At 42.6% G+C, this 24,174-nt stretch overlaps 1 protein-coding gene and 1 pseudogene across 1 annotated transcript; both read right to left on the bottom strand.

Annotated features, from left to right (window-relative positions):
- Nucleotides 1-1,785: 1,785 nt before the first annotated feature.
- LOC131900425 (zinc finger protein 878-like) lies at nucleotides 1,786-21,535 on the bottom strand. Its single transcript, XM_059251644.1, has 4 exons — nucleotides 21,344-21,535; nucleotides 5,269-5,395; nucleotides 4,620-4,680; nucleotides 1,786-3,385 (listed from the first exon to the last, which is right to left on the bottom strand). The coding sequence occupies exons 1-4, from the start codon at nucleotides 21,533-21,535 to the stop codon at nucleotides 1,915-1,917; spliced, it is 1,851 nt and encodes a 616-aa protein (XP_059107627.1). The 3' UTR covers nucleotides 1,786-1,914.
- Nucleotides 4,811-4,962, bottom strand: LOC131900856 (U1 spliceosomal RNA; annotated as a pseudogene).
- Nucleotides 21,536-24,174: the final 2,639 nt, after the last annotated feature.

The following is a 24,174-nucleotide window of genomic DNA, read 5'->3' as shown; positions in this document are numbered from 1 at the left end:
CTGGGAATGGTGTCAACCATGGCTTCAATCATGACCATACACCCAGCACTATGGGGAGTGGAGAGAGGTGAACTGCTGGATTTTGTGGGCTGCCAGATTAATTCAGTAGTTCAGTAAGAGACACTTTCTCAAGAGAATAAGTCAGAGAGTGATAAAGCAGGTCACCCATTGAGATTACTACTCTGGCTTCAGTAGGAACATGGAACCATGTGCACACATGTGCACACACACAAGCATATATACATACAGCACATGGTCTTACATTTCAAAATGTTTTTTGCTCATGAAAAAGAATAAAAGTACAGACAAAGTGGCCAGAACTAGGCAAATGAAAGTGGTGCAAATATTCCAATATTCTCAAAAAGTCATTTTTAATTAATCACAATTGTTTGAAAAAAAAGCATTTATGCATATTGGTATGTTACAAGTAAATGTCAGTCCACCACATGAATCTACACAATTTATAATGCAAGTAGAAACATGTACCCAATTTAATGCAAAAGGACATCACCCATTAAACTATAGATTGCTGCTTTAAGAAACCTTACAAAACGATTTCATGATAGTATACTTTCTACAGCTGTTTTATTTTTCAAATGTGGGTCTTACTGGTCTCCATTCCATGGGTATAAGCTGTCATCTCATCTCACGTACTCGGCTTATGCTTATTTTGTAAAGCAAACTTTGGAAATAGAAGTCTAGAATTAGCTCCTGGGTTGGAGAGATGGCTCGGTGGTTAAGAGCACTCACTGTGCTTACAAAGGACTTGTGTTCAGTTCCCAGCACCTACACGACTGCTCACAACCATCTGTAACTCCAGTGCCAGAGGTTCCAAGGCCCTCTTCATGGTGGTGCAGGCACTGCACACATGTGGCACACATTCATACACGCAGGCAAAACACTCATACATGTGAAATAATATAAATAAGTCTAAATTTTAAAAAAATCTGTATTTAAGGTTATTCTATGGTAGGATCTTTCATGTCTGTGAAAGGAACAGTAGTAATGGAAGGCTTTCCAATATTGCCTACATACAAAGGGTTTCTCTCCAGTGTGACTTTTTAAAAAATTGTTATGTATATGGCTAATTTGCCTGCATGAGTAATTTGTCTGTGTACCATGAGCATACAGAGGCCACTGAGACATTAGATCCCTTGGAACTGGAATTAGACACAATTGTAGGCTTCCATGTGGGTGCTGGGAATTGAACCTAGGTCCTCTAGAAGACCAGCCAGCATTCTTAACTGCTTAGCCATCTCTCTAGTCCCCTCTAGTTGACTTATTTGGAGGAAGCAGGAAAGAAGTGAAGAGTTTCTACATTGCAAACATGCACAGGGTTTTCTGCAGTATAATCTGTGGCATGTCTTTTCCACGATCTGGGACTACAAAGATTTAAACATCACCTGCATTCCTAGGGCTTTTCTCTAGTGTGACTTCATTCATGACTTGAAGAAAACTTTTAGTACAAAAACCATTTCAAAATGTTTTTTGCTCATGAAAAAGAATAAAAGTACAGACAAAGTGGCCAGAACTAGGCAAATGAAAGTGGTGCAAATATTCCAATATTCTCAAAAAGTCATTTTTAATTAATCACAATTGTTTGAAAAAAAAAGCATTTATGCATATTGGTATGTTACAAGTAAATGTCATTTTTTTTAATGTTATTTTTTTTTAATGTTCCCCTTCATTGTGGCTGTTTCAAGTTTGTTTTGTTTTTGTTTTTTTTTTTTTTTAAGAAATCAGTAGGAAAAAAAAGAAATCAGTACGATAGAAGACTTTCACACATTGGTAGACTTATCTTCAGAGTGAGGTTGCTTATGTGAAAGCAACCCAGCCATTTAAAATGTGTAAACATTATGCCAGTGAGAATAAGCAAAGGCTTTCCCATATTGTTTACATGCACAAGGTTTCTACTCAGTGTTGAGTTCTTTCATGCTTTTTAAGGTGGCTAAGAGACCTAAAGCCTTTCCCACATTTCTTACATTCATGGGGTTTCTCTCCACTGTGCATCAGTGCATGATACTGAAGAGAACTTAAATGAGTGAATGTTTTACCGCACTGCTTACATACACAAGGTTTCTCTCCGGTGTGGATCATTTTATGTTTCCGCAAAGCACTGTCAGAACTCAAAACTTTCTCACACTGTGAGCACACGTACGGGTTATCTCCACTGTGTATCTTTTCATGACTTCGAAAGGTTGTAGAAGAGATAAATCCCTTCCCACACTGTTTGCACTCATAGGGTTTGACGCCACTGTGGGTTACTTCATGTCTTCTTAACTGATTCAAAGACAAGAAGGCTTTTGCGCACTGCTTACACACATAGGGCTTCTCACCAGTGTGAATTCTTTCATGTATTTGTAGGGAACCGAGACGAGTGAAAGCTTTTCCACACTGCTTACAAACATAGGGATTCACACCACTGTGAGTTACTTTATGTTTATGAAATTGAGTCCAAAGCATGAAGGCATTCCCACACTCCTTACATACATAAGGTTTTTCCCCAGTGTGAGTTCGTTCATGTACTTGAAGATAAGTAGAAGTAATGAATCCTTTCCCACATTGCTTACATACATAGGGTTTCTCTCCAGTGTGGATTCTTGTGTGTCTTTGAAGGGAAGCAGAACGAGAAAAGCTTTTCCCACACTGATTACATGCATAGGGCTTCTCGCCAGTGTGGATTATTTTATGCCTTAAAAGAGAATTCAAACGAGTAAAGGTTTTCCCACATAGTTGACACTTATGGGAACTTGTGCCGGTGTGAATTTTTTCATGTCTCAGAAGAGAACTGGAATACGCAAAGGTTTTCCCGCACTGCTTACATGTGTAGGGCTTCTCTCCAGTGTGGATCCTTTCATGTACTTGAAGGGAACTGGGGAAAGGGAAGGCTTTCCCACACTGCTTACATGCAAAGGATTTCTTTGCATGGTAATGATGTTCGTGCCCCTTCAAGGACCTGAGGGAAGTAAAAGTTTTCCCACACTGCTTACATTCATGGTGTTTTTCTTCAGCAGCAGTCCTTTCATGATTTTGACCAAGGCTTAAGTCTTCATTAGACTGCTTATTTTTATTAGATTTCTCAGCAGGGTCAGTACTTTCATGCTTCTGAGAAGATGGGGGAGAGTTGGAGGTGTTCTCAGATTCCTTATTATTATCCAACTCCTTTTCACGTTCCTGAACTTCATTTGATTTCTGCCCTAGCCTAGGTTTTAGCTGGACACTTAGAGCTAAATGGCCAATGACTACATTTACAAATCCATTTCTTTTACATATGTGTACTCCTGGATAAAATTTATGGTTCACAGTGCCTTCTGCAGAGAAGCTGAAGATTTCTGCACACTTATGACCTTCTTTACAGTCGTGTAGTTTCTCTACCAGTTGACATCTGTAAGAAATGAAAGTGTGATTATTAATGATTTACCAGTAGAATACTGGTTCTATGTACGGTAAGAATCTTGAACATATTTTGACTGAATGCTATGCAGCATGATTTGAGGGTAGCTATAATAAAAAGCAATAGTACAATAAACGAATGAGAAGTTATAGTGTTTCCATGCTTGACAAACATTAAATGTATATTTCACATTTAAATACACATTTCAGTACTCGATATTGTGCACAATTTGATACACAATACTGATAATGAAAATAATGTTGCATTTTGAACTACTTGAATGTTGTGGTAGTTTAAATGAAAATGGTTCCCACTGGCTCACTGGGAGTGGTACCATTATGTGGTATGGCCTTGTTGGAGTAGATGTGGCAATGTTGGAGGAAGTGTGTCACTGGGGATGGGTTTTGAGGTTTCAGATGCTCAATCCAGGCCCAGTGTGTCACTCTCTCTTTCTGCTGCTTGTGAATCCAGATGTAGAACTCTCAGCTACTTCTCCAGCACCTTGTCTGCCTGAATGCCACCATGCTTCCCACCATGATGATAATGGACTAAACCTCTGAACCCGTAAGCCAGAACCAATTAAATGTTTTCCTTTATAAGAGTTGCCAATGTCATGGTATCTCTTCACAACAATAGAAATCCTAACTAAGACAAATGTCTATATTGAGTTATCTTTTTGTTTCATTTATTTATTTATTTATTTATTTATTTATTTATTTATTTATTTATTTATTTTATTTATTAAGATAGGATTTCACTTTGAAGTGCTGGCTGGCCTGAAACTCACTGAGTAGACCAGGCTGGTCTCTAAATCAGAGATCCATCTGCCTCTGCCTCCCAAGTGCTGGGATTAAAGGTGTGGCCCTACACCTGCCTATATGTGTTACCTCAATAATTAATTAGTCTAAAAGAGTAATCTTATTTTTGTTTCATATGCACCTGATACCCAAGATTGTAGATAAACTGATATTTCATTTTCTATAATGTATATGCTGTAAAATTTGTATATATAAAGTATGATAAAGTATCACAACTGGCATCATAATACTCCAGTTGTTTCCAATGCTTGAATATCTGGGATGTTCTTACTGATGATGTGGAACATACCGGCAGTTTTGGAGACAATTTCCTGAGATCAACTCAGATTGAAGCTTGATATATTTGTATCTTTTACCTTTTTGTAAAATGTCCCATGGCACCATAAACTTTGAGGAAACTGGATTACCTTAGTTTTCTCTCAGAATTTTGGTATTCATTTTCAATCTTTTGGTGTTTCCTTATGTTTCCTAAAATACAGATCAAGACGAATCATTTGGATCATGATAGTACAGTAAAAACATTAGTAGATTCCAACTAAATTCATGGTATAAAGTGACCCCATCTCACATATTTACCCTCTTCTTTCCCCCCTTTTTTCAGGACACAGTCTCACACTACCACAAATTATACAGTCAAGTTTTCTGCATTTGGGGAAAGCACAGGAGCAGCACATAACAAGTGGAATGGATGAGTCTCACTTTGGGAAGACCACCTTCCTGATTGTGGTGTCTCCACTGTCAGGGAAGTATATCCAAATGTTTCTTTGCCATATTTCAGTACATGCAGCAACAATGATGAACTAGAAGCACTTTTTTTTTAAAAAGATTTATTTATTTATTTATTATGTATACAACATTCTGCCTCCATGTATGCCTGCAGGCCAGGAGAGGGCACCAGATCTCATTATAGATGGCTATGAGCCATCATGTGGTTGCTGGGAATTGAACTCAGGACCTCTGGAAGAACAGCCAGTGTTCTTAACCTCTGAGCCATCTCTCCAGCCCTAGAAGCACTTTTGTTTGATTGACTTATTATGAGAATGATTATGTCTTTACCTATTGACACCATGTTTCTCAATATTTCCTTCATCACATCTTTGTAGAGGTCCTTTTGAGATAGATCCAGCATAATCCACTCCTCCATGGTGAAGTGCACAGCCACATCCTCAAAGGTCACTGACTCCTAAAAGAGCACATGTATATTTCCACAAGGATAAACCTCACAGTACCAGCTACCCAGACTTCATGAGAAGTTATTGTGACACTGTGTTCCATATATGTTCAAATTGTCTTAGTGTCTTGGTCACCACACTCTTTTTTTTTTTTTTTCTTTCGAGACAGGGTTTCTCTTTGTAGTTTTGGTGCCCGTCCTGGATCTCACTCTGTAGACCAGGCTGGCCTTGAACTCACAGAGATCTGTCTGCCTCTGCCTCCCGAGTGCTGGGATTAAAGCATGCACCACCACTGCCCAGCTGGTCACCACACTCTTATTGTTCATACATACCAAGATTCTCTAATACAGTAATTCTGGCAGTAGATTGGAACAGCTGGGTAAAGTAACAGCAGAACAGGACCATCTTTGCCCTCATACGCTGTGCTAATTTCTCTTTGTCCTCTGGGTCACTGTGACAACTTTTATAACAAATTCTAATTATCTAATGTCCCAAAGAAAATTCAAGGCTAGCCTGGTCTACAAAGTGAGTTCCAGGACAGACTCCCAAGCTACACAGAAAAATCCTGTCTTGAAAAGCCAAAAAAAAAAAAAAAGCCTTGTAAAATCACTTTTGCTGGGTGACCTTTAATCCCAGACCTCGGAGGCAGAGCCAGGCGGATCTCTATGAGTTCAAGGCCAGCCTGGTCTACAGAGCGAGATTCAGGACAGGCACCAAAACTACACAGAGAAACCCTGTCTCAAAAAACAAAAACAAAAACAAACAAACAAAAAAGACAGAAAGAAAGGAAGAAAGAAAAAGAAAAAAAAGAAAATCCAGTATTAGCTATACCAAGACTACATATTCTTACAAATGCTGAAGGAAAACATTTCATTTCTCTTGGTATCTGGGACCTGTGATTAAAAGTGATTCCTCCTTATATAACTATAAAAAAAAAAAAAAGATGTAGCTTTCCCAAACAGTTGATGCCAAGCATATGTGACTTTTATATCATTGTTTTCTCTCAGAATCCATACTACATTTCCATGGTATTACTAGAGAGAAACAATTTGGTTAGACTCTATATTTTCTGAATGTTGAATCTTTATGGTGTTTTGAATAAGATTGGTCCCCATAGGCTCGTATATTTGAATGCTTAGTCATTAGGGACTGACTGAGAAGGGTTAGAACGATTAGGAGGTGGGGCCTTCTTAGAGTAAACATGGCCTTGTTGGAAGTAGTGTGTCACTGGGGTGGGCTTTGAGGTTTCAAAAGCCCCTGCCAAGCCCAGTTTCTCTCCTCTCCTCTCCTCTCCTCTCCTCTCCTCTCCTCTCCTCTCCTCTCCTCTCCTCTCCTCTCCTCTCCTCTCCTCTCCTCTCCTCTCTTCTCCTCTCCTCTCCTCTCTCTCCATCCCTCCGCCCCTCCCTCCTTCTCCCTCCCCCTCTCCTTCCTCCATGCCTTTGGGCCTGCCAATCAGGTTGTAGCACTCAATTACTGCTTCAGCTCCCTACCATCTGGCGAATACCATTGGATTCCCAGAGGTCAGCCTGGTTCCTGGCCATGGATCTCTGCATCTACCTCCATCAGTCACTGGACAAAAGCTCTATGATGTACATCTGAAACTGTAAGCAAACTCCCAACTAAATGTTTTCTTTTAAGGGATGGCCAGACTGCAACCCACGGCTCCAGAGAGGCTAGCTAACAAGGAAAGACCCTAGGAGGGACACATGGATGACCCAGAAAAGAAGTGGATGAGATCTACATGAGCGGACTGGGTGTTGGGGGGGGGGGGGGTGGCCGAGGGCGAGGTATAGGGGATGAGAACATAGGGAAATGGGAGGGTCAACCTGGAACAGGGACAGAGTGGGAGGGCAGGGAGGGAGATACCATGATAGATGAGGACATCATGGGAATAGGAAGAGGCAGGGTGCTCTGGAGGCTCTCAGGAATCCACAAGGATGACCCCACCTTGGTCTGCTGACAGTGGTCCAGAGGGCGCCTGGACTGGTCTACTCTGGTGACCAGTCTAGTGAATAACCTAGCTGTCATCATAGAGCTTTTGTCCAGTGACTGATGGAGGTAGATGCAGAGATCCATGGCCAGGAACCAGGCTGACCTCTGGGAATCCAATCAATGAGAGAGAAGAGGGATTCTGCAGGTGGGGGATGTTGAGATCATGATGGGAAGATGTGCAGAGATGACCGGCCACACTAGAGGAAGCCCATGCACTGTAGACTAGTGGCTGTGGAACCCCCATGGGACTGGACATGGCTCAAACTGTTTGGGGGCACCCAGGCAGGGGGATCGGGATCCATCCCTGGTGCATGGGCAGGCTTTTGGGAATCCAGTTCCTGTGGTGTGACGTCTTGCACAGCCTTGGTGCAGTGGGAAGGAGCTTGGACCTGCCTAGGCTCAGTGTGCCGGGCTCTGCTGACTCCCCATGGGAGGCCTTGATTTGGGAGATGTGGGGATGTGGGGTGGCTTGGGAGAAAGGGCTGGGAGGTAGGAGGAGGGAGGAGGTGGGATCTGTGGGTGGTATGTAGAGTGAGTAGAAAATTTCTTAATGAAGAAAAAAAATGTTTTCTTTTATAAGAGTTGCCATGGTCATGGTGTCTCTTCACAGAAATAGAACAGTGACTAAGACAAGTGGATAGTATTGAATCACTCTTCTCACAACTTGTTAGAGACTTGAATATATCCTCTGTGATTCACTATAAACAACATTTAGAAGTGTGTACCTGTTTTCTCTTAGAGTATTCTTAAATAATAATTTGATAAGACTTGTGATGTAAGGCCAGAGAGATGGCTCAGCAGTTAAGATTACTGGCTGCTCTTCCAGGGGACCTGGATTTGATTTCTAGCACTCAGAGGCAGCTCACAACTGTGCAACTTCAATTCCAGGGAATCAAACCCTCTCTTCTGGTCTCTGCAGGCACCAGGCTCACACATGCATTACATGGATGTACACTCAGGCAAAACAACCATATACATAAAATAAAACAAAATAACCATTTTTACTTTTTTTTTTTTTTTTTTTTTTGGTTTTTCGAGGCAGGGTTTCTCTGTGTAGCTTTGCGCCTTTCCTGGGACTCACTTGGTAGCCCAGGCTGGCCTCGAACTCACAGAGATCCGCCTGGCTCTGCCTCCCGAGTGCTGGGATTAGAGGCGTGCGCCACCACCGCCCAGCTACTTTTTTTTTTTTAAGACCTGATGGTGCATATTGATTTTCAACTTGACAGAATCTAAAAATCACCTAGTAGACAAGACTCTTGCTACGTATGTCCAGGATTATCTTCTACATTTTAGGAAGAAGGACTTACCCTGTCTGTGGGATGCACCATTCACTAGGCTGTGGGAAAATGAATTCAGAGGACAGAGGTAACTAAGCACTGGAATTCACTGCCTTCTGCTTTCTGACTGCAGATTCAATGGGAGCAGCTGCCCCCAGCTCCTGTTGTCAAGCTTCCCCCAATATGATAGATTGCAACCTTGAACTAAATCCAGAATAAACCGCTGCTCTCTTAAATTCCCTTCTCGGGAGTTTTGTCACAATACAATACAAGAACTTATACAGGACTGATTAAGGGTAATTCATTTTCTAATAAATTAGTATTATCATTTTTATTTGGGAATGCAATGAACAATGAAAAAATAAACAGCTCTTACTACCATGTGTCCCCTCATAGACACGCATGAAATTCTGTAACTACTAAAATTGTGATGGTATCAGGCAATGGTGGTACACACCTTTTATCCTAGCACTTGGGAGGAAGAGGTTGGTGGATCTCTGAGTTCGAGGTCAGCCTGGTCTGTCGAGTAAGTTCCAGGACAGCCAGGGCAATACACAGGAAAACTCTGTCTTGACAAACAAAAACAAAACAAATAAACACATAAAAAAAGAAGTGTGATGGAGGATTGAAAAAAAAAAAAAAGAAGTGTGGTTAGTGCTAATTGCCACAACCTAGTCTAGAATAATCTAGGAGACAAAACTCTGGGCATACCTAAGAGTAGTCGTCTATATTAAAGTTAGCCTTTGAGGAGATCTGTGAAAGGTTATTTTGATTAACTGATGTGAGAACAACTACCTTAGTTTTGGGCAGAGCTGCTCCCCAGGGAGGGACTCATGAACTGTGTGCATCCCTGATATGCACTAGCATTAATTCAGCATCCTCTGCTTCTCGGTTGTAGATGATGTGACCGGGTGCTTCTTGACTGCCCCACTAGGATGGACTGTACTTTTGACCTGGGACCCAGAGAAAAAAAACTCTTTTCTTAACTTGCTTTTTTGAGGGCGTTTTACCACAGTAACAAGAAAATGAACTAAGACAAAAACTGGTACTGAGAACTGTGGCTGTTGCTGTTCTAAACTGGACTCTGTGGTTCTTTGGCCTTTAAAACTGGCTTGGGGAGGTGTGGTGGTTTGAATGTGAGTGGCCCCTATAGGCTCATATATTTGAATGTTTGGTCCCTACTTGGGGGAACTATTTGGGAAGGATTAGAAGGTGTGGCCTTGTATGAGGGGGTGTATCACTCAGAGTGGGCTTTGAGGTTTCAAAAGCCCATGCCATTTCAGTTGGCGTCCTTCCCTGTGGTTGTTGTTACAACATGTAAGCTCTCAGCTACCGCTCCAACGCCATGCTTGCCTGCCTGCTGACATCTTTCCCATCTTGATGGTCATGGACTCACTCTCTGAAACTCTTCTGTAAGTTTCCTTGGTCATGATGTCTCTTCACAGAAATGAAAATAAACTTGAGTGTTTCTGTCCTATTTTGGTAACAATGTGTTGTGCATAGACATAAATATATTAAACAGATATTTGTGTTGTCTTTCCTCTATGACTTTATCATGTAATGTAACATCAAGATCATGTCAGTGGTTATCATATTTAAGTTTTAAGACACTAAAAGAATGTCCTTCAAGAGATATTGTTACCTATTCTAAAATATATAATTGTATTTGTGGTTGTATATGGGGTACTTATATCATATTAGTTGTAATTATGGCTTGGCTATTGTTTTTATTATTTTATCTATTTATTTATAGTTTTTTGAGACAGGATTTCTTTGTGTGGTCTTGGCTGTCCTGGAACTTGTTCTGTAGACCAGGTTGTCCTCTAACTCAGAGATCCACCTGCCTCTGCCTCCTAAGTGCTAGGATTAAAGGTGTGCACCACTACTGCCTGCCTACTTTTATTAATGTATTCAGTCATAAGGGGATGATTGTGATTAAAGTTGATAAGGGGTGGACTTACGATGACTAATCTTGGTTGTGAACTTGACTACATCCAGAATTAAATAAAACCCAAATGGTGAAAGACTTTCCTTGGTTGTATTATTTGAGGTGGAAGACCCACCTTAAATCCGAGCCACGCCTTCTGGCATCAGTCCCCATAACGGACATGGAAGAGGAAAGCATTTGCTTTTTACCTGCTTACCCGACTTCCACTGGAAGCTCATCTGTCCTGTTCCTAAGGTACTCCTTCACTGGTGTTAGAGCCTATACCACTGGGATTCTAATGTAGACCAAAAACTGGCAGCTCTCTAGGACATCCCTGGGACTCCAGCTCCAGATTAGGACAGCTGACATCCAGTCTCATGGACTGAACAATTGTTGGATCCGTGGCCTTTGCATCAGGAAACAGCCACAGTTGGACTACCTGGAGCACAGTCTATAATTGTGTGTGTGTGTGTGTGTGTGTGTGTGTGTGTGTGTGTGTGTGTATATGTCTATGTCTGTGTCCGTGTCTGTGTGTGTGTCTGTGTCTGTGTGTGTCCATTCTATAAGTTCTGTTCTTTAGAGAACCTTGACTTATACAGGGGGAATAGAGAAGTGTTTTGAACTTTCAATTAGAAAATCCCCTGAATGATTCAAAGAGAGTTCAGTTAAGGGGCCATGCTTGTGAGAACTTTTGAGACATGAAGTCTGAGAAAGGAGCTGTAATTGAGGTCAGCACCACTGAAGCAAGTCCTCCGGTGCTGTGCTAGGACAGTAGGAAATGTGTCTGAGTACAAAACTGCACCTGACCAAGGCTCTGGCTGCAAGCTTCAGAGGCTCCACCCTCTGCAGCAAAACTTGGCCGTGCCATCCATATAGTGCTGACTTCAAAGAAGTGAAAGACACAAAATTAAGGGGGGGGGGGTCACATGGCACCAATGCCCAAGCGATGTATGGCAGAACTAGGATATCTTCAAAGAGGCCTAAGTAGTCATTCTGTGAAGCTTAGAAGAGAAATGCTAAAAGGATGCCAGTGTGAAGATAAGGTAAAGGCTTTTAGGCGGGGAAGGGTGGGAGATTAGGAACTAGTTTATCCAGCGGTAAGAGATGTTTTTTAATGTAAAAAAGGAAAAGAGTGAGATAGGACAAAAAGACAAGAAGGATTTGAGGGACACTGTATAGTGAGCAGCAAACAGAAAACAGGCCTGAACCCCAGCTCAGCTTTAGTTGTCCTGCAGGAAACTTCAGCAACCACTGAGAAGGCCAAGAGTGCTTATGAGACACAGTATGTTTCTTAAGGGATCGAGCCGGGTGGTGGTGGCTGAAGTCTTTAATCCCAGCATGCAGGAGGCAGAGGCAGGCAGATCTCTGCGGGTTCGAGGCCAGCCCAGTCTACAGAGTGACAGGACAGCCAGGGCTACACAGAGAAACCTTGTCTTGAAAAAACAAAACAAACAAGCAAAAAAAGACATCTTGTCAAAAAGAATAATACATGTGCACAGACACACATGCATCAAAACATCTATACACATAAAATAATAAAATAGTTTTTGAAAAAATTCAAATTAGTAGTCTAGCTTAGGACCCACAAATTATAGGTCTACATAAATGAAGCAAAATGTTTCTATTTAAATCCATCTTTATGTATGGCTATATGAATATAAACATTGTCTACACGTGCTTGCATTTTTTATATTGTATGTGCAAAAACATAATGGCTCATAAGATGAATAAGTTAAATTAGTCCAAATATTTCCTAGTTCATAATGTAGCTAGAATTTTAAATCTCAGCACGCTGATTCTGGAAATCATGACAGACTCCATACGTCAACGTGGCTCTGCCTGGGAGAACAGATAAAGGGGTCTGGTGATGTTAATCTGGTTTCTGGGAGATGACATGAGTTTCTATTAAAAGGAAGAAGTTCAGAGCAAAGAGGTATGCACCAATATGTTTGGTCTCTTTTCTGTGGTCACTACCTCAGTTCTTAGTCTGAAAGGTGGTCAAAGATTCTTATTGGTGGGGCTGGAGTGATATCAGGCTTGGCAGTGGGAGCTCTGGCTGCTCTTCCAGAGGACTGGGGTTTGGTTTCCAGCACCCACATGGCAGATCTCAATTGTCTGTAACTCCACTTCCGAGGGACTCCATTGTCCTTTGGCTTCCAAGCGCACCAGGCATACATATGGTGCACATACATACATGCAGGCAAGAAACCAATACACATAAAATAAAAATAAATCTTAAAACAAGATTCTTATTGTTTCCTATGAATTAACTGGTCCTCAGGCAAGGCCTCATGTGGAAATGGTTCATGCTCTGCAGCTCTAAAATCTAAGACAGCTAGTGTTAAGACAAAGGCTGTCTCCATGCTTTTAACTTTCAAAGAAAAGCAATGGATACCAAACTAGAGATGCTGGAGTTTTCTAACTACTGTTTTGTTGCCTTACAGGCCAAACTTAAAAGTAGTCCTTTTAAAACAAAAACAAACTTTCTAACTGCCTGTTATAAGAGGACTTAAATCTTTTTTTGTTTTTTGTTTTTGTTTTTGTTTTTTGTTTTTGAGAAAGGGTTTCTCTGTGTAGCCCCGGCTGTCCTGGAACTTGCTATTAGACCAGGTTGGCCTCAAATTCACAGAGATCCACTTGCTTCTGCCTCCCAAGTGCTGGGGTTAAAGGCGTGTGCCACCATTGCCTAGTGGATAACTTAAATCTTTATCATGTTGGTTAATTAAAGTTGGTTGAAAAAAATAAATGAATAAATAATTAATCATGTATCCTAAGGATGACAAACATGTTTTAGAGGCATATAACGTAGAGCTTCTAGGATTTTCATTAAAATATGAAGTTGTGAGGCCTGGACAATGGCTCAGCATTTGAGAACACAGGTCTTACAGAGAACCTGAGTTGATTTCCTAGCCCTGACATCAGGTGGCTCACAACGGTCACCGCTCTAGAGGCGGTGGCACCTGGGAGAACGGAGCCCATGTATGAGGAGGACTAAAGTCTCATGCAATAGCCAGCTTTATTCATAGCACTGGACAATTTTTACTCTGAGGGTTAAGAGGAGTCACGTGAGTAAAGTGTACAGTCACGTGAGTAAAGTGTACAGTCACAAGGACAAGTGGCATGTGGCAGACCAGCCCCACATGGCAAAAATGTGTTTTTCCATAGAGGCATATAAACGAATAACAGTAGCTGTTGTAATGAATAATTTGAAGTAAACTCATTCCTATCCGCTGTACCTGAGAAGGGCACAAAAACACATTTGAAGAACAGTTTTGAAGAAACCGAGGCCACAAGACTTGTTTTCTTGGAGTTTTCTCACAAACACTCAGAGATCTCTTCACATGACTTCATTCTAGAACAGTATTCCGACAACAACCACCTGTAACTTCAGCTCCAGGGGTCCTAATGCCCTCTTCTGGAATCCATGGGCACCTGCATTTACAAGTGCTCACTTACACTAATAATTTAAAATAAAATACATCTTTAAAAATAAGTTATATTTCTAAGAAAAATGTTCTCTAAATTCTGAAAGACAAAAAGAAATCACCAAGTTTTTAAAAAGGTCTTTAAAGATGATATAATTTGGGGAAAAAAAAATGTTAAAGCAAAAAGGGACTGCTGCTGGCCAGTGATGGCGCTCGCCTTTAATCCCAGCACTCAGGAAGCAGAGGCAGGCAAATCTCTGTGAGTTTGAGGCCAGCCTGGTCTACAGAGCGAGATCCAGGGCTACTCAGAGAAACCCTGTCTTAAAAAACAAAACTAACTAACTAACTAACTAACTAACTAACTAAATAAATAAATAAATAAATAAATAAATACAGTAAAAAAAAAATTGCAGGGAGTGTTTATCCATACAAGAACAAACCTGATTGATATCCTTAGCTCTGGGAAATAATATATTTATCTGGACAGATAAATACCGGCTACTCAGAGAAACCCAGAATAAGGCTTTCCAAATTCCCACATTTAGCCTTAACAGTTAGCAGCTGAACTGGACAACACACAAAATGCTTACTTAGGCAGACTTTCCTGAAGTGTGTCTCCTTTCTCTAGGCATGTCATTATGGACTCACTGCTAGCCTGAGCCAGCTCATGTCAGTCCTTGACAGTAATCCACAAGACAGGATAACCTCAGAGAAACTGTTCTAATCTACAAGCTAACTGTGGCACCCCCTAGCACATCAGACTCTATGTTTTCTTTGCTCTTGTTTAAGAACAGTTCTCTTTAGCCTAACCGTAGGGAAGCTTGCGGACCCAGCACTTAGGGCTTTCCCTGTCACAATACCTCATTCACATACTGTCATGGCTTACTTCTATCAGGACTTTCCATTTTAAAACAATATTTAGAAACAAACCAAATAACAATTACGATAGAGGCCAACCCCATTGACCCCATGCATGTGGATCTTCCTTTCCATGATCCTGACAGCGTCAAGAGGACTTGGGATTCACCATCAGTCCTAAGAATCCTTGGCCTAAGGGCACAGGTCAGGGAACTTAGAGGAAGGTTTGCCTTGAATCTTTGTTCTGATTAGCTTTAACTGCCAGCCTGACACAGTCAGCAGTTATCCCACAAGAGAGTCTCAATTGAGAAGTTATCTGAATCAAATTAGTATGTGGGCCTGTCTGTGGAGGATTGTCTGGACAGTTCCAGCACCCTACGGTGCAGCTTACAGTGAAAGGCACCTCCCCTGGGCTGGTGGTCCTGGGAGTATAAGAAAGCTAGTTAAGCATGAGTTTATGAATCAGCCAGCACGTAGTGTTCCTCCACGATTTCTGCTTCAAGTTCTTGCCTGAGTCTCTCCTCTGAATTCTTTCAGGGGATGGACTGTGACCTAGAAGTATTAGTCAAATCCACCCTTTCCTCCCTGATGCTGCTTTCGGAGTATTTAATACAGCAACAGAAGGAGACCAGAACTACACGAAAGTCTCCTTGGGAACACAGATATGCCACTAAGATGGATGAGACATGGGATGATAAAAAAGAGGATGACTGCTCGTGGCTAATTTATGCTGTATGGAATATCAGCTTTTGGGTTGTGCCAAGCCTAGAATGGTTCCATTTTATTAAGCAACAATTTTGACCTGATTGACTCGAATTTTAAGCATAAGACCCTAGAAAGGGCAAACAGCCACTATCTGCCAGCATACCAGGAGACACAAACTCACTACATCAATAAACAGCCCCTGAAATCATACCAAATTTTGTCAAAAACACCAGACGCACATGCTTGTCAACTGCACTATAAGCAACCCCTTCACCTGAGCTATAGAAAGAGCACCCCAAGACCAGAGTGTATGTAGCATGACAATGATTACAGGGTCAGCTGTCAAGAGCCGGGAAATAGCCACAGGCAAGGACCCCTGCTTTTGTCCTGGGTTTCAGCGCAATTTTCTCCTGTACGGTTGATTGATGAGACTTACTGGGTCCCAAACAGACATTTCTTTGTCCCTGCACTAGCTCAAAGCCTGGACTTCAGGAAAGCTTTCTCGGCTCCCAAGCCTTTCTAACACTTAGCCATTCCACAACCTGCACATTGGTTTATTTTTGTGTGAAATGTTAATGTATGATTTAATATTAGTGATTAAGATTGGAATAAAAGAGCTGTGATTGCCCACCGTCTGAGAGTAAGCAAAATCAGGCTTACTTGGAAAACCGCAGGCAAGAAAAAAACATTTATTGACTATTTAATAAATCGTGACAGTGTAAAAAGACACAACACGTCCCTGTATGTTTGTGACATAACACACACAAGGACTCGGGGGTCACCACACCCCTTTTCTCCTCTGGTGTAGGATCTCCCAATCTGTGTACCTGGTCTCCACCAGCCTCCGCGGACACGACACGCCCACTCTGCGGAGACTCGGCACAGTCTGCATCTGATGCATCCGCTGCACTGAGCACTCAGCAGGGACTTGACAGCCGCTCTGGCTGCTGGCCCAGCTCCACCCAGAAGGATCCCCGCTCCGAGGCTCATCAGAGCCAGTCTAGACTCATCCTCAGACTAGAGCTGCACCACACTCCCACACCCAGCTGAACGAACCATTTCCAGCGACATGGTGTCCTGGTATCCTCTTGGGGTTCCTGCTGTCAGTGGAGGGGAGACCGAAAGGGATGGGAGAAACCTGGAGAGTCTCTCCACAGTCGGAGGAACCCAGATCCCAAATATGGCAGGGACAAAAAGGGATGTCTCAGTGATACATTGCGGCCATCTTCCTAATGCCTGGATTTTTCATTGGACATGCATCCCAAAACAACTTGCCTGGTTGGCCATCAAGCCACAAACCCGCCTCTTAAAGCTTAAGTGATGGGAGGAGCACACCCACGTGGCAGAGTAAGATACAAATGAGGAATTCTAGGCAGGAGCCTGCCCAAACAACCCAGCTTACTCCTCTGCATCCACACTGGCTCCACTAGGGGAAAAGGGCGTAAGCAGAGCCTGTCCCGGCTTTCCTGACGAGGCACTTCCTCAGCGGGCAACTCTTGCTTCCTCCCCTTCCAATGGGGTTACAGACGTGCTCAGGGAATTCCAGACTCAGTGTCTATGGCAACAGCCCACCACATCACAGAAAACAAAAGGCAGACTAGGTTTCATTGGGATAAAAGAGAGACTGATATATCACACTTCAGGAATTTGGAATGAAGCAGATTTCTCTACCTACCCATATTCAGTCAGTAACATAGAAAACATATATACAAAGGAACACAATTATTGAAAGCATAGAGAAAGTGAAATTTATAGACAGTAAGAGGCAAACATACTTGCGAAAGTTCCCACACTTTAACAATGGCCAAGCTTAATCTGACCCAATGACTTTTGCTGTCTTCTACAAGCACAATATTACCTAACTCCAAATGGCCAGTCTCAAGAGACAACAGGTGCTACACAATTCTGCCCGCCCCCTCAGATATATGCAAGGATCAGATTCAAAAGGGACACCGAGTCAGATTGCTCTTGGTGGCTGTCACTAAACTGGAGGTCACAGTCCCTACCTGAAGCCCGGTTCAGCCACCCAACCTTGTGCAGACATTTAAAACATGCGAATTAATAGTAAACAGCAGAAAAAGGAGAATTATGCAATATGGCCATGTTGGGAAGAAGACCAAAAACATCCAGGGACCCCCATCAGTCCATCTTGGGATTACTACAGTGAGATGGAAGTTTAAATAGAGGGCCAGGACACATTAAGCAGTCCAGGATGAGGTGTGATCCCACCCATCACTGAACTATATGAACTATATGATGAACTATAATGTTATCATATCTAGGGAGATGACGATCTCTTTCTTAGAGGAGAGAAGTATTTTTGGAGAGAAAAGCTCCACCTCTGGTTGGCCCAGGCTTTTCTTCTCCCAACACGAGATTCCTGAAGAAATTCCAATTTCTTGGGTTTTTTGTTGTTGTTATTGTTTGTTTGGTTGGTTTTTTGAGAGCAGGCTGGCTGAGAATAAAGGCATGCGGCACCACCGCCTGGTTGGGGCTCATTGTTTTAATACTGTTAAAACTAAAGCATCTTTTTAGAAAATATTCATTTCTGCCAGGTTAGTGACAGGAACACAAGATTTAATGTCAAACAGAATGGTGGGACCCGAAAGAAAATAACTTGGGACTACTCAGAAAGAGCAAAGATACCTATTTTAAGACTTTGGGGAAAGAAGAGGTTGCACTTGGAGAAAGAAGTCTCCTTAATGCATGACTTAGAGGATGTGAGGGAAGTAAGGGACATATCATTCAAAGGAATGTATATCCTTGTTGGTTTAGGATCTGGTTGCCTGAGGAGTTGTAGGAGTGTTGGGTTTCAGCTAGAGGCTAATCAGATCACTTTTCCTGCAGTATTCCAGATACTGACAGGCTCCCTACCAAGAATATGTCTGTGACTCTAACTGGTTCTCTGGTACCCAGGTATGAGGAAGGAAGTGCTAAGTCTTAGAGACGAAGTAACTCCATTTTGGATAACCCGCTTCTCAGAGCTGATTCTGAGGTACCTGGTGCTGCCACAGGGAGAGTTCAACAGCTAGGCTGGGTTTGTAGTCAAACTCCCAGGTGTCCGGATTAGACAATGACAGGCCATGGAACTTAGAGACAGACCACACCATGCTCTCTCTGGCACTAAATCTTGTGGTCTCAAGGAACAATCACTTTTCCAGTGTCCTCTATCCTATCAAAACCTTACAGTGAGAATTACAGAATCGCATCAGGCTACTTATCAGTTTCCCTCAACTCCCTCGAGGGACTGAGAATCACAGAATCACAGTTGGGTGCTTGTCAAACAAGCCTCAGTAGCAATGAGAATTACAGCATCAGCATTGAGGGCAGAGAGAGGCAGCTGCAGAGGAGTGGGACCTCAGAGAGATCTGGTCATATCTAACAATATGGACTAACAATGGTTTGTGAGATGACCAAATTCCCACTCCATTGCTATAAAAGACTTCGCTGGGGTTGGGGATTTAGCTCAGTGGTAGAGCACTTGCCTAGCAAGTGCAAGCACAAGTCTCTGGGTTCAGTCTTCAGCTGTGGGTGGGGGAAGAGACAAAAATAACAAAAAGGGGCTGGAGAAACGGCTCAGCAGTTAAGAGCACTGGCTGTGCTTCCAGAGGACCTGAGTTCAATTCCCAGCACCCACATGGCAGCTCACAACGGTCTGTAAGTCCAGTTCCAGGGGATCTGACACCCTCACACAGACATGCACGCAGACAAAACACCAATGCACATAAAGTAAAATAATTAATTAAAAGATTTCTAGCCAGCACTTGAGAGGCAGAGACAGGCAGATTTCCAAGTTCGAGGCCAGCCTGGTCTACAGATCGAGTTCCAGGACAACCAGGGATGTTACACAGAGAAACTCTGTCTCGAAAAACAAAAAAACAAATGACAAAAAAAGACTTCCACCCCCAAAAAAGCAAAGGAGATAAGAGATCATTTATCCTGGAGCCAAGTATGAGTGACCATGACCTGAAAATAGACTCATGTTACCCCAGCAGTATGTTCCAATGTGGTAACAGTATCGTGATGTTTTATAGTTACAAAGTCAAGAGACTTGAAATATATTGGTGGAGACATTGGATAGGTAGATTACAGAAAATGGGGACATTTCTAATACATGTCTCAAACTACCTGACCACATGCTTAGTTTTGCGGTTGGTAGAAGCAAGTAGTGCGCTAAATTAATATCCTTAAAAAGATTTTACCTGCCGGGAGGTGGTGGCGCACGCCTTTAATCCCAGCACTCGGGAGGCAGAGCCAGGCGGATCTCTGTGAGTTCGAGGCCAGCCTGGGCTACCAAGTGAGTTCCAGGAAAAGGTGCAAAGCTACACAGAGAAACCCTGTCTCGAAAAACAACAACAACAACAACAACAAAAAGATTTTACCTGATAACCACAAGAATATTAGGCCCAACCCGGAAGTGGGCAAAAAATGGCTAGTAAGAGGGTTACAGACCGTCTAAGAGAAATTATAATTAAGCTTTGGACCTGCAACATTCTAACCTCTCCAGTCACTGAAGCTGTAATCACCTTTCTAGAACATTCAAATTCCAGTGTGGCTTCTTCCCTTCTTTTGAACTGAAAAAAATAAAGTATTTTTGAGGCAGGGTCTCACTATACAGCCCTTGCTGGCCTGAACTTGCTACGTAGAGTAGACTGGCCTCTAATTCAGAGATCCATTTACCTGTGCCTCCACAATGCTGGGATTAAAGGCATTCACCACCAGGCCTAGAAAATTACATATGTATATAGTGTATGAGTGTTTCGGTATGTGGGTATGTGCACACGTGTGTAGGATTGTACAGAGGCCCAAAGGGGGTATCACATCCCCTGGAGCTGGGGTTACAGTTGTTTGTGAGCAACCTGATGTGGGTGCTGGGATCGGAACTTTGGTCCTCTGCAGGAGCAGAAAGTGTTCTTAACCAATGAGTCTTTTTTCCAGCCCAAAGATGAAGTGGGTGGTTCCTTCCTTCCTTCTCTCCTTCCCCTCTCCCTTCCTTCCTTCTTTTCCTTTCTTCTTTTCCTTTCTCTTATTCTCTTTCCTTTTTCTCCTCCTCCTTTTTCTTGCGGTTAGGGGGTGCATTCCTTCACAAATGCAATGAAATCAGGGAGGCTGCTGTGGCTGCAGCATTGCACACTTCAAACATTTTCTACTTTTGTCTTTTTTTTTGTAAGTTCATCTGTAGCCTGCGTGTTACTGGCCTGTCAGCACTGTCTACCTTTGGCAGAATTATAAGGCACCTACATTAAAAAATGAATCAAGAGGAAACAAAGGAAACATTTGAACACACTCAGATAAGCAGGCTGTTGAAATTCAAGATCACATTCTCAAGTTCAAGAGCCAGACTTAACACTAAAACTGAGCCCGGGAGCAGATCACTGGAAAGTGGTCAAGGACACATAAGAAAGTAATGCGGGGCAGGGTGGGGGTAGGGGGCAGAGAAGCATGCGATTCTCTGCTATGTGGAACCCCAGACTTGAAACTGTGACTCCCCAAACCTTCAAATTTGCCAAAGGGACATTACTCTGTAGGTCACCTTAAGGTTTTCACCTAAATGGTCACTCACAGAAACCTTTTACCCAAGGAACTACCTATCCCAAAAGAGTTTTATTTTAAGTCTGATCTTCACAGATTTTTCTTCATGCATACAGAAAGACCCCAGCGACTCTGCATGATAAAAAATACTATCCACAAAACGCCACCTCTAAGCCAGTTACCGCCTCAGGGGGGCCAGAAGCTCCGCCTGTCTCTGGCCTCCCGCTTCGTTTTCCTCCTCACGCTCTGCAGCTCCTCACAATCAGCACTTCTTGGGGAGCAATTCTGACCAGCTGGAAGTCGAGTGCTGAGCAACATACCAAAGGACACTTCATGGCCACCCCACTGAAGGGTCACAATGTGCCCCCACTGTAGAGTGAGAGGCCTCACTCCTCGGCCCACTCGCTTATCAACAGGCTTCACACCAACATCCATACGGTCATGAGACAAGGATGTTGACTCAAAATCCCTTAAATGCTGGGATGCTCCTCCATTCTACTTCTGTGTTCACGTATGAAATAGAGAAAGCTCTAAGACACTTCATTTGGATTTTAAAATGGGGCAGAAGCCTATTCTTTGGCAATGCAAAGATTGCAGCTGTTTCTAGGTAAGCACGCCAGCATGGCAAAGGACAGAACTCTCTGTTCTGCTCAGCTTCTAGTTTTCCTTTTCCCCAGCTGGTGGTTGTCAGGTCTCCACCTGGGGATTTACATACTCTGCTTACCCTTTTGAAAGCATCTCTTGAATCCACCCCCACCACCATAGTCACTTGGGTTTCAGATAGAGCTTGCTCTGTAGTGGATGATGTCCTTGAACCTCTGTCTTAATCCTCTTACCTGCACTCCTGGTTTCTCAATCATTTCTACAGTCACTCTTAAGGATCCAGATAGTGTCACTAGGAAGCACCAGGGATGGCGGGTCTCCAGGTAGCTCTGGGACCCTGAACTCCATGTAGCAGTTCCAGGATGAGGCTTCCTGACAAACAGCAGGTCCTGCCTGGAAGGTGTAGCAGAGAGGGGTGTGTAGATATGGGAGCCACCGGTGTAAGAAACCTACTCTGTCTGTGTAACAGAATTCTTTTTTTTTTTTTAAAGATTTATTTATTTATTACGTATACAGTACTCTGCCTACATGTATGCTTGCAGGCCAGAAGAGGGCACCAGATCTCATTACGGATGGTTGCTGGAAATTGAACTCAGGACCCCTGAAAGAACAGCCAGTGCTCTTAACCACTGAGCCATCTCTCCAGCACCCATAACAGAATTCTTGAAGCAAGGAGATCAGGTTTAAAGGCAGTCTGGGAGATGAAGGCATTGTTCAAGGCCAGTGCAGAAGCAGGAGACAGGCAAGAGCCTCGTGAAGCAAGCCAGATGAGAGGAGAGGGGAGCCTGCTGGGGTGGGGCAGGACAGCCACCAGGCCATTAGATCCTGAAGTCCCTTTTCTATCAATAGTGGATGACGTAAGGAGTTTGGGGCCAGAAATAAACAGATGAGTACCCATCTTCTGGCACACCTCTGGTACCTCCTCATCCATATCACCTCTGGTGATAGTGAATCTTCTTTAGTTAGTCTGAGTGCATACAGACTCACCATGGAAACATAGCTCTCTTTGTCTATGAAGGGTGTTTTCAGGGAGACCCATCCTGAATATAAGTGGCACCATTTCAAGGTCTGGGATTCAGGACTGAATGAAGGGGTGGAGGGTGGGGTCATGAGATGAGCACCAATCTGACTATAGAGGCAATATGGTCAGCTAGTTGTCTTGTTTCTAGTCACACAGCTAAGGCTCCTCTCACTGTGCTTTCCCTTCCATGAGGGACTACATGCCTTCTTAAATCTTGATGGAAAACACAGGCTTCCTTCCTTCCTTAAATTGTTTTCAATTCTTATTTTGTTTTTTGTTTTAGTTTTTCAAGACAGGGTTTTTCTGCATGGCACTGGCTGTCCTGGAACTCACTCTATAGACCAAATGGCCTTGAACTTCACAAACCAACAGCTTGTATGTTTTAGCATATACAGATTAGAGATTTTAGCAAGAGAGAGACATGAAACTATAAGTCTATTTGGAGCCAGGTATGGTGGCACACACCTTTGATCCCAGCACTTGGAAGGCAGAGGCAGGCAGATCTCTGAGTTCAAGGCCAGCCTGGTCTATAGAGTGGGTTCCAAGACAGCGAGAGCTACACAAAGAAACCCTATCTCAAAAAAAAAAAAAAAAAAAAAAAAAAAAGATTCTATTTTGGAGGCAATGAGAACCACTGGGCAGAGGGAAGAGGGAAAGAGATTAAAAAAAAAATGAGTGAAAAGAATCAAAGTACATAGTATACATGTATCAAAGTATCATAACAAAACCCATTACTTTGCATAATAATACATACCTTTTTTAATTTAAAAGAAGAAACAATGTGCAGAAATTACTTCCCCCAATCTGGACCTAAATAAGAGTCCTGAAAATGACTAGTCTAAGGTTTAATATTCACTAGGTTGAGTATAATTTTTTGCTACATTTACCCCTTCCTATGGGTTTATCAGAACATAGCCAAATGGGTAATTAAAAACATCTGTATTTGTGAAGAGCAGTAAACACTATATCGGAGGAAATACTGTAGTGCTGCTACAGTAACTCAGAAAAGTAAAAACTGGCCCAGAACACTGGTGTTCAAAGCAAAGCCAAATCTGCTGCTGTGAAGGCATGTGTCCCATGCTTACACCACTGGACACTGCTCCTTTATAACCATGACAAAAGGAAAGGACACTCTGTAAGGTTGCCTGTAAAACTGACAGAGTATAAAACATTCTGAATCGTGAAAATGAGGCAAGCACCCTCTCTTCACCAGTGAGTAGTAATTTCCATGAATTAAAATTTTCTTAATGTAATTATTTGAGGCCTTCCAAGTAATAACTCCTATGATTACCAAATATAGAATTCTACTCACATCTCAGTACATCCAACAAAGAGGCACCTAACTATATCTAAGCAACCCCATAAATCCCTTTAAGTTAAACACCAATCCTGCCAGAATGTCCATGGAATGTTCTTACTGATGAGACATACTGGCTTACTGTGCACAAAC

The sequence above is a fragment of the Peromyscus eremicus genome, unplaced genomic scaffold (assembly GCF_949786415.1).
Source record: "Peromyscus eremicus unplaced genomic scaffold, PerEre_H2_v1 PerEre#2#chr22_unloc_1, whole genome shotgun sequence".
NCBI classification, from domain to species: Eukaryota; Metazoa; Chordata; class Mammalia; order Rodentia; family Cricetidae; genus Peromyscus; species Peromyscus eremicus.
The sequence above is the reverse complement of the archived record's forward strand: the minus strand, read 5'-3'. Positions and strand labels throughout refer to the sequence as shown.